At 39.6% G+C, this 11,141-nt stretch overlaps 1 protein-coding gene across 3 annotated transcripts; it reads right to left on the minus strand.

Moving 5' to 3' along the window:
- Positions 1–314: 314 nt before the first annotated feature.
- Positions 315–10,970, minus strand: LOC111341267 (uncharacterized). Of its 3 annotated transcripts, none has more exons than XM_088732976.1 (13): positions 10,823–10,970; positions 9,982–10,043; positions 9,512–9,553; positions 8,793–9,086; positions 8,341–8,532; positions 7,342–7,533; positions 6,936–7,031; positions 5,494–5,610; positions 4,269–4,508; positions 3,545–3,928; positions 3,170–3,325; positions 1,711–1,845; positions 315–918 (listed from the first exon to the last, which is right to left on the minus strand). In XM_088732976.1, the coding sequence occupies exons 2-13, from the start codon at positions 10,040–10,042 to the stop codon at positions 542–544; spliced, it is 2,286 nt and encodes a 761-aa protein (XP_088589102.1). In that variant the 5' UTR covers position 10,043; positions 10,823–10,970; the 3' UTR covers positions 315–541. The 3 variants fall into 3 exon arrangements, with proteins under 3 accessions (XP_088589102.1, XP_088589103.1, XP_088589104.1); XM_088732977.1 differs by having other exon boundaries at positions 10,749–10,878; XM_088732978.1 differs by lacking the exons at positions 4,269–4,508; positions 5,494–5,610 and having other exon boundaries at positions 10,823–10,968.
- Between the last annotated feature and the right edge of the window lie 171 nt (positions 10,971–11,141).

Below are 11,141 nucleotides of genomic sequence, written 5' to 3' on the forward strand. Positions count from 1 at the left end.
TCCAATATTCTCTAAGTATTGGACCGGGCACTGTCCCGAATGGTCCCGAATGATACCACACTTGTGTCCCTTTCAACTTCAGTCGTATAATAGATCTCTTACTAACCAAGCTTGCTCGGGACCATACTGGAAGAATATCGGCCCTCGGTCTTTTTTGTACGGACCTCGCTGCGCTCGGTCCGTACTGTCAAGACCTCGGGCCGATATTCTCCCAGTACGGCTCTCGCGCTTGGTTAATAAGATATATTTATAACATAGAATATTTTTAAATCGAACGCGATAACCTGAAATAACACAAAATAATAGAGGATTAATCGAATTAAAAAGAACAGTTTCTATTCTTTGACAAGGATGAAGTTTATTGACATAATTAATAATATATTTCATAAGTCATATGTCGAAAGACAAGCTTTTCTTTAAAAATTAATCCATTGCAGGCAGTACCTGAATTATTACCCGTCAAGACGTACGTTTCCGTTCAAATTTGAGAATACATTAAGTAATGGTCGAAAGAGGACCTTTTTCCCAATCAGAACTTTTTTTAAACGTTAACCTGAGGCCTTGGAACATTCTCTATATAATCTGCTGGATATCCCATATTTCCACGTGGTTTATAACGTGCAACAGAGAACCATTTAGTAGCACTAGTAGCTGTTGCCATCCCCAGCTCTGTGGTCTCCTTCCAGACAACTTGGGTAAAGTGCAAAATCACGCCTCCTTTGCTCTTTCCTGTGTTGTAGTCAAAATTCGATTCTTCTGCGTACCAGTCAGCGACCATTTCACGGCACTGTACACATTTTTGTGTCTTTGGACCTTGGCACTGGGTGGGCATATCATCTGGGTTACCCGGCTGGAAATAAGCCAGATTTTCGCCTTGACCTTTGTTGTTAATACTGTCCATGTCATGCTCCATCTTATCTGCAAGTAGTTTGAAAAAGACGATTGATAACAATGCAGCAATAATTCAAATAGTAAGTGTTTCTGTCGTCAATCAAAACTACTTCTGCGTTGTGAAAATGAAGTCTGAAAAATAATTCAGGCCAGCTCCCATTTGTGAAAATGAAGTCTGAAAAATACTTCAGGTCAGCTCCTCAACTGGTAGAGTATTGCACCGGTAGAGGTCATGGGTTCAACTCCCGTGCAGGCAGGGTTTTTTCAGGGCTTTATTTTCACTATTGCATAGCTAGTAAAGAGCACTGCGATGATCACTCTCGTTCAGTTACTAATCCACAGTTCAAATATATGACATGCACATATTTTCAATTAGATATGGGGTGCTTTTAGAAGCTGTGCTAAACAAAAATGGTAATAACGATGATAATATAGTAATAATAATTGATATAAGAATATTTAACGATGATGATAATACTGATAATAATTATCGTGAAGGTGATAATAAAGATGATAATGATGATAATAATTTGTTCATGTTGTTCTTCAGCAGCATAGCTAAAAACATACAAATGTTCCAATGACGCCTTAAACTGCTGTCTCAAAAATAAAATTTAAAGTTCAAGCTTTTGCCGATGAACGGCATCATCAGAGATATCCCGGATGATGCCGTTGAGCGGCGACAGTATGGATTTTAGATTTTACTCTTTCGACAGCTGTTTAAGGCCTTATTAGAATAGTCCTGCAAAGAAAGCAATAACGTTACGAATAAAGATTAACCCTCGTGCGTAGCTTAAAGTAAAAATGAACGATCCCTACTTTTAACAGTGAGTTCATTAGCCCACTCCTGTGCATCTGCAGCCAGCTCAGCGCTCCATTTCAAGGGAGGAACGCCATGTTTCGCTCGATATTCGTTGTGAGCTTTTAAACAGTCTTTTTCAAATCCAGTCATTTCTGGCAGAAAGAGCAAAAACAAACAAACAAAAAAAACAATCAAACAAAAGAAGCACAAAAAAAAGTATCATTACATGAGTTTTATCGAACTTGGTTGCCTCTGACTGTTGTTATTTCTGAAACAGACGTTTCGGCTAATGCTTAAGCCTTCATCAGTGATATGAAAAAACGAAGATCGTTATCATACGCTATTTAAAGTTAAAAACGTGACGCGAAGCTTGCGCGCGTAACTATGTATTTGACTTAAACTCCAAAGCCGCAGGCCATGCTCACCTTTTCGACCATAACATGGACTTTACAAAAGTCAGGGTCGTTGGTTTCGAATCTAATTACCACGAGAGACTTTTCCTTGAAGCCTAGCACTCTTTGGATCCGAATGCTGGGAACGATCACATCGTACTTCCAGAAGCCTATAAAGACCTCGCGCGAGCATGAAATACATAGTTACGCGCGCAACCTTCGCGTGATCACGTTTTTAACTTTACAATGCGTATGATAACGATCTTCGTTTTTCATATCACTGATGAAGACTTAAGCATTAGCCGAAACGTCTGTTTCAGAAATAACAACAGTAAGAGGCAACCAATTTCCATAAAACTTATGACAACTCCTGACTACACTTTTTCCATTTTTAAGTATCATTACATGTAGTGTTGTACTGCCACATGTAGTTCCAGATTCTCCCTATGCAGGTCCGTATGCTTTATCATGTTTGTTCTGTCGTCTGCTAATCGGCGAGGAACTCAATGAGTAAAACGATCAGTCAAGAGGGCAGACATCATGAGTTAGCCACCCAGTTGGTCAGACTGTCTCTTAGTTTTTCCCCTAAGTGGTTAAACTGTCAGAGAGGCAGTCAGTAATTTAGTCACTCAGTCAGTTAGTCTTTTGCATGAACAGCTTGCGTATCCTGTCAGTCAGTCACTTATCTCGTCGTTCATTCGCATCAATATTCAGTCAGTTAAACAGTCAGCGAATTAAACATTCACTCCGACGAAGGGCTAACGCTCGAAACGTCAGCTTTTGTAATTGTTATTGTGGCCAATTTACCATTTCAACTTTGTTGGTATATCCAAATTAAACATTCTGTTAGTCTTTTGTAAATGAATAAAAGCTGAAAGTTTCTAAAGAAACTGTGTTGCTGCGTCGGTGGGGGTAACAAGGTAATTGGTTATATCAACTAAGTTGAAATAGTAAATTGGCCACCGTAACGAATAAAAAAGCGGACGTTTCGAGCGTTTGATCTTGCTTGTCTGCATGTCCGCATTTCTGGTCGGCTTTTATTATTAGATTAGAAAATAGCAAACATGGTTTAAAAAGTCCCAACCTGGTGTTGCTCCTCCAGCTGGCTGGGTGGTAGGGTTACTGGTTGGTTGAACCGCGGAGCTTGCTGAAGATGTTGGAGACGATGATGCAGCTGGTGCTTCTGTTGGCCCCATGGGGGGTTTTGAGGGATTTTGAGGTCCAGGCTGAGGACCAGCTCCTGAATTAGAAAAAAATATGATACTTCTAGGGCACTTGGCAACGACCTTTGGATACCACTTATTCTGAGGACACGAGAGAACAGGAAAGTAAAGTAATCAAAGAAACAAAATAAATAATTTGGTGGAAGACAGAGTAAGTGTAGCCACATAAAATCCGGGTAAGTGCAAAGACGAATACCTCTGCAGAAGCTCGAGGAAGAAAGTTTCAGTCATCTTACCTTTAGGTAATTCGCATATAAAAGGTTTGGGAAATTCACCAGGAACATCGTTAAATAGCCCTTGACTTCCAGGTGGGTAATCCTTGGACATTACAACAACATTTCCGTCACCGGATGGCTCATAACGCTGCCATTTTTTAATGGTCATCGGACTACCACTGACCCATTTCCAATCGCCTTGTTTTTTCAAACCTATGTGCCATTCATTGGCTCCCTGAAGTTTCATTTTTTGAATTTCGCCATTGACAAACTGCCACTCAGCCTCTGTTTCCAAGGAAACTAGATCGCCTCCAGATGCTTTGCAGTTCTTTCGATTCTCATCCCAAGATTCTCCTGCTTCAGAAATCATGTAGCAACTATTCGCATAACAGGATTCTCCACCTTCTAAACACAAACAGAAATTATTCGTTTTTAATACTTCCCCTTTTATAGCTCTTAGCTAATATTCTTAATGTAATAAGGAAAACGTGATAAGGAATTATCAGGGATAAATATTGTATATATAGACCTTATTTTAGTCAATGACACAGAAACGGAATCCTATTTTCGTAACCATTAGGCCGTGAAATATGACATCATTAAACTTTCTTTCCGACCTTATAAAATTACAAGCTCGATCGTGATCTTTGCCCAAGACATGTCATGTGTTTCGGTCAATGAAGTTACTCTTCTGCGTGCTTTCTATAAGATTAAAGGGTAACAAACATAATTTCAAAAGTTTAACCCTGTTTTTCCCCTTCGGCTGGCTGGGCGGTGGGGCCACTTGTTGGTTCTGCTGTGGAACTTGCTGAAGATGCTGTAGATGGTGCTATTGATGGTGTTCCTTCGGCTGGCTGGGTGGCAGGGCCGCTGGTTGGTTCTGCTGTGGAACTTGCTGGAGGTGTTGGAGATGATGATGGAGATGGTGCTGCTGTTGGCTCAATGGTTGGTTTTGAGGGTGGTTGTGATACAGATTGAGGACCAGCTTTTGCATCAGGAGAAAGTTAAGGGTACATGTAGTGATAGAAAATCATTAGGCTGGACCCTGCGCCCTCCACTCAGATATAGCATTTTTATAAGATATTTTAGAAAAACGTGATCTGAAATGCATGCTGATAACCATCACTTAGGCCCTGCTTGATCAATGCCACAGACACAGAATCCAAATTTTCATCATATTTGATTCAGAGTTTTTTTCTGACCGTGTCGAAATACTTCCCCCACGCCATGTTAGAGGTATTATATGGCCGGCCATTTGTGTTAGTTTTTTAGTTTAATGCCGAACTGATTAAGCTTACCTGATGTCAGAAGAGAAAGTAAAGAAAGAAATAGTTTGTAACTTGTAGAAAAGACCGAGTCATTTCCAGTAGCCATTTCCTTTAAAACCAAAGTAGTGCGTATTGTAAAAGAATTTTGTGTTTAGCCTTACGAACAAAGAAACAATGACGTGACAAAAACAAAAGCAACAAAACAATGAAAGGCGACAGAGGCGAAAACAACAAAAAACTGTCCATGTAAGAGCAGCCTTTTACATGGCGCAGAATTTCCTTAGAATAACTATCTACAGAATATCATCCAAGACCTGTAACCATTCAGAACGAAATTGAGCAGAACCAGAAATTTAAGGCATTTGCCTACTTCTACTGAAAATTATCCCCCAAAATTGCGATTTTAGCCACCAGTTTTGCTTTGAAATTATACATGGCCGGGGAAAGTAGACAGTCCAAGTTTATCCTCCAACGATTGTTTCAGTAAAGAAAAAACTTGCATGCTAACTCGTATACACTCGCTGGACAACAATAAAACGAAATGAAACCAGCCAAAAATGTGGACGCCGACAATAATAAGCTCAGAGGTTGTGATAAATCTCAAGCAAAACTAAACCAAAACTGATGGCTGATGCTGGTGTCACCAAAGTTTCCATGCATTGCTACGTTCAACTGACGCATGCAAAACAAAATGCTTTTTACCAGTAGCGTTTCCGCAGCCTTTTGAAGTAGCAAGTTTAGTTACAGCGTTTACGAGACCAATGACCTGATTGAGGACATCTTTTGCTTCTGGACATGGTAGACGAACTTGTACTGATCCTGAGGAAATTAGTACAACATTAACAAAAGAAAACACACCAACAAGAACGAGCAAGTAGATTATATAACGCTGGCAGATGCTGCTTTGTCTGTGAGAAATGAAGCAAATTGCATTCAGTTCGTTTCTTTATCAAGTTATTGAATTTGTGGCAGTGACAAGGAATAACGTTGAAATTTGTAGTTATCCTAATGTGCTGGTGATAGTGCTCCTCCCGATTATGATTTCAGAGTGAGTATAACCGCAAGATCTGTATTTACGATCATGAATGGTTAGGAAGATGCTTCGATGATGTGTCACAAAAGAGACAACTATACCGATTTTGGTATCGAGGATGGTAACGTTTGATGGCGGTGACGATGACGATGATGATGATGATGATGTGAAAGGCCAATACCTTTTACAATGACATGCATGTATTAGGGAAAATCACTCCTTTTCTCAAACGACTTATAGCAACGAGATGACATCGTTTTCAACCAATTCCTGAAACATGGGCGAATACAACAATGATGCTTGGGATAATGATGATGATGATGTTGATAATGACGATGATGATATATAAGGTGGTAGTGAAGGTGTTGATGGTCATGGACTTGCTATTTTCTCTTTGATGTATCACTACAGTGAACGACAACTCGCACATATTGTGTGGGAAGCAATATGGCCTAATAGTTTGAGTGATGGACCAGACTCCCTGTAGAGCGATCCGGAATTAAGACCTGGCTGAGTCATGGTGTTGTGGTCTTCGGCAATAAACGTTTCTCTCATTGTGCCTCTCTCCAACCAGGATTACAAAAGGGTATCAATGAGCTGATAGGGAAGCCTCATAAAATGTCGCGAGGGAGATCTGCAATGGACTGGTATCCCAGTTAGGGGATGTAACAATACTCATATGCGCTTCATGGTACAAAGCTGGGAATCGTCTCTGGTATTGTGAATCATAATAATAATGAAGGTGAGACGATTACGATGGTGGCGCTTAAAAAAAAAAGTTACCTTACAAAGGATGGTTGGTAAGCAATTTTGCACGTGAAAGTTTTGGATGTGGTTATGGACAACATGCAAATAAAGCGACCATTTTGTAGCGCAGGTGGGCTATCATCGCCCAACCCTTAAACCCCAGCCGAGGGTGACAAGCACCTAATTTCTCCTAATAATATCAACTTTGAATCAAACATTGAAGTCATGAGAGTAAGGGAAATAATCGCCAACTTTACAAGCCTTTAGTGCTGCGATAAATTTACCTGTCGATACCACAGGGAATGTATGAAGTACAGAAGATATACAAACTGAGGGTGTTAAGGGTTTACCAGATAGCACTTACCCTCAGACTGAGACTGCGTTTGAAGTATCTTGAAATCATTCTCTTTTGAGGCTGGTGGAGCAGACTGGAATGACATCGTTCCAGTGGTCATCACACCTTCAGAATTTTATTAAACAATCAAGCTAAAGAAGTGACAAGACTTTATCAATGTTTTCACATGTGCCCCCTACCAGTTTGCTGCAGATCATTTTAGTTCATTATATAAGCTTTCCAAGCTCGTTAACTAAATGGTTCTTCAATTCAGCTTCAAAATCTACCCCCCTCCCCTTACAAAAAATAATAATGAGACAAACAAACGAAATTCAATTTTATTAATGCGGAAGGGAAGGGAAGGTATTTTTATTTTACATTTTTGCTCAAAGCAACTAATTGCTGTAGAATCTTTGATGAAAGTTTCACTACTTACCAGTATCAGCCCCTTTCCTTTTATTGAAACACCATAAAGACGCATTTGGACTGTGCCATTGTAAGCCTGGTTCGTTCATGAAGATATCGTCATAGCAACATCCAGCATTTAAGCATTTGTCAGGGGTAATAAATGGACTTTTAAAATCTCCACACAGCTCTCTCTCGAAGGACTTTTGGTGACACTGTGGATCTGAAACGACGTGAGTCAACCTGCTGATATACCTTTTTTTGATATTTCTGAAAATTATGACTATCATCATGATATTCATTATTTAGTGTGTGATATGTGTTATTGTTATTATCATAATTCTGTTTCAAACACCGGGTTTTTTTGTTTGTTTGTCAGTTGGTTTGTTTGCTGTTGTCTTCCTTTTTTTTACAGGGTGCAAGTCATCATGTCCTCTGATCTGATTGCTCGCTTATCGAAGCTACGTAATCATATAAAAGCAGTTTTGGTTTAATCAACTGAGTGGTAATGCAAATTAGTCACCGTAAAGATTTGAGAAGCTGATGTTTCGAGCGTTAGCCCTTCGTCAGAGCGAATAACGAAGAGCAAACGCTCGAAACGTCATTTTAAAAACTCTACGGTGGTCAATTAATATTTTTAACCCAGTTGATAAAAAAAAACCACCTTGTTATACACTCCTACCGACGCAGCACCACAGTTTATTTAGAAGCTTACCCCCTTTATTCATATGTAATCATATACTTTTCAGTATTCCCACCGAGATAACATTAAAGTTTTGCAATCATCTAAAAATTGGAAATCATTGGATAGTTATTCTTATTTGAGATTCCCACTTTACTCTATAGAATGAAGTAGATGGAATAGCAGTTCTTATCAAGAAGTAATGTCTTTAGGGAAGATACATCGAATGCACTGTACACTACGTGGCAGAGAATTAGGCCTAATTACTGCTTCCATTCCTGAATTTCATTGTACTCAATGTTGATATAATTTTACTGGACCACTATTGATAGCTAAAATGTATCTTACCAGGCTGTTTAGGAAGTCCAATATTTGAAGCTGAACTGAAGTCGTTTAGCTTAAATTGTAGCCCTGGACCCATTGAATAATGAGCCACGACGTATGTTCCATCGCCTGGTTTGATTCTGATGCCACAACCAAGGTGAGTCTCTCGAGCGTCAACTACAGACTTAAAGTGGCTGATAACTCCTCTTCCTACGCCTGTAAATGATGGGATGCGAGTATATATATTCAAAATGTTACTACTTGCGCTAACGCGCGTTTCTTATCTCTAGTTGAAGTTCTGTCTTAGGTATGTAGGCTTTGGGGGGGGGGGGGGGGGGGAGAAATCAGGTAAATATTTTCGTGGCTCTACCAAATATAGTTTTGCGGACCGGTGCCATAAACGTTCTTCATATTGATTAGCCAAAGTTTTTTTTTTTTTTTCGTTTTTTTTAGGCATTTTAAATTCAAATGCTGACCTGTGTTGTAATCGTAACCTTTTTTGAGCTCACTATACCAGCTCCTTACGGCACTAGGAATTGCTCCTAGTCTAGTGTCCATTCCTTTCCAGCCCCATCTCTTCCAGGAAATGCTCTCGACGTAATCTTTTGTAGGCGTAGACCGCTGGATGGCTTCGTGGTTGGCATTAGAGTCTGCCCAGAATTGTGCCGATTTGGCTAAATTCTGATCGCATGTTAGTGGGGGAGAATTGTGTAGTGTGCGGTAGTAATTATGCTGGATCAGACAAAGCCTCTGACATTGTGGACCACATTCTGCATTTTGATCAAGAAGAAGGTAGATGTATCAGAGAAATGTCAAGTAACCTTAAAGAAGCCACATTTACTACACGGCTCGGGTAGTCAGAGGGCCAATAACCAAAATCAACCAATCAAAATGCTCTATTGCCGGTCAATATTCTCTCAGTATTGGACCGGGAACTGTCCCGAATGGTCCCGAATGATACCGCACTTGTGCCCCTTTGAACTTCAGTCGTATAATAAATCTCTTATTAACCAAGCTTGCTCGGGACCGCACTAGAAGAATATCGGCCTTCGGTCTTTTTTTGTACGGACCTCGCTGCGCTCGGTCCGCACTGTCAAGACCTCGGGCCGATATTCTCCCAGTACGGCCCTCGCGCTTGGTTAATAAGATATATATATATATATATATTCATCGGGTACTAAAAGAAGCTGCTTACTCAATCCTGCACCGCAGTTTCCGACATTTTTCCATTCTTGAGCTGAAAAAGAAACAAGGTGTACAAAAATGTGATGGCCAATTTCCAAGGCCTCCATCTGGTAGGCGTGCTACTTTGGTTAAAAGCCTTACAATTTAAAACGGAAACTAGCAGGGGATTAAGATTACAAGTAATGCTGGAAGCTGAACGTCACCTTGTGCAAATTAACAACAATTAAAGGGCACTATCTTAAATGTGCATGACAGTTACAAATTATAAAGAGACGAGGGTGCCTATCAGAACGTATTGCTCTTAACGGGGACTTGAAGAAGTGGCTGTTGGGTAAAAAGGACATTCAATTTGACAAAATTAAAAGTTTCCTGCTTAGGTGTAATACTCATGATAAAGACGGATGAAAGTTAGAGTAAGATTTTATTCACTTTATTTTCCTATTTGTGTTACATGTTTTACAACAAAACAAAAGTTTGCACCTGAAGTGATCATGACACCACACGCAATAAGGAAAACCTCTGCCAAGACTGCCGGCTGCATTCTATATTAAAACAAACAAATAAACAAACAGAAACCTACCATAGGTCATGAAAATATATATGGGAACGCCGAATGGTCAATTTCGTCAATATAATAGTCCTTTTTATTTCACTGGTAAGTTTCCCAGACACGTCATCAACAGAGACCTACAAATTTCATCCACAGAAGTTTTTGACACTCATCAGGTCTGTTAACAGTGAAACTAGCGTTATCAAATTTGAGTAAGAGAAACTGCCTTGAAAAATAGGGAACCTCGCCTTGTTCAGTAAACTTAAGAGGAACTGGTTATCCCTGATATAAGCGAATGGCCAGAGGAATATTTATTGTTCGAGCTTTAAATTTTTTCTTTCCATTTATTTACGTTTTTTGACTGAGTCAAGCCAACAACATCCTTCAGAGATATATGAAACGTATCATTTAAGGCATTATCATTGCAGCACTAAAGAAAGTTTTAGTTTTGAGTTAGTTTTTAAGTGTTTACTGTTACCAAATCGACACAAGAGTGCCCATTTTGTGGCTCAAGTCAAATCAAATATTCGCCGTTGTTTACATAATGTTGAAAAAGGCTACTTGATTGGATAACTTAATGACTCTACCGATAAATAAGTTTGTAAAGTCCCTTCTTATCAAGTTACCGTGTTAAGGTAACTAAAATAGATTACAGGCTCATCGTGTAAATCGTCTAAGGTCATTCAAAGAAACGCACCTGCTAAACTGTACATTTGAAGTTAGCAATAATCATAAATCATCCCAGAGAAGAGGTAAGGGCTTTTTTGTTACCTGTCCGCTGGCTCCCCAAGGCTAGTTGATAATTCGCTGTTTTGACTTCCTCCTAGAGTGAAAAATGATGTTGTTGTATTCGCTTTAGGTTAATAAGTCCGACACACCTCGTTGATCGCTATATATGTACCTGCTCCGCAACCCGTACACTTCTATCATTTTGGAATTGAGAAATGCAAGCACCAGACTCCATTTTCATCAAAGGAAGTTGTCTTGCGTTAAATAATTACACATAGTGACAAAGGCTGAACATTTCTGTTTTATCAAACTATTCGTGATGTCATAGTTGTTATCATTGAAAGAGACACAAGTACATAGC

The sequence above is a fragment of the Stylophora pistillata genome, chromosome 9 (assembly GCF_964205215.1).
Source record: "Stylophora pistillata chromosome 9, jaStyPist1.2, whole genome shotgun sequence".
NCBI lineage: Eukaryota > Metazoa > Cnidaria > Anthozoa > Scleractinia > Pocilloporidae > Stylophora > Stylophora pistillata.

Excerpts from the sequence above, each read along its gene's own strand:
- LOC111341267 (XM_088732976.1), bottom strand. The coding sequence starts at position 10,042 with ATGCAGCCGGCAGTCTTGGCAGAGGTTTTCCTTATTGCGTGTGGTGTC. Across the intron at positions 4,509-5,493 it reads AGGCTGCGGAAACGCTACTG|CTGGTCCTCAATCTGTATCA; the intron begins GTAAAAAGCATT and ends CTGATGCAAAAG. Across the intron at positions 3,326-3,544 it reads TATATGCGAATTACCTAAAG|GAGCTGGTCCTCAGCCTGGA; the intron begins GTAAGATGACTG and ends TTTCTAATTCAG.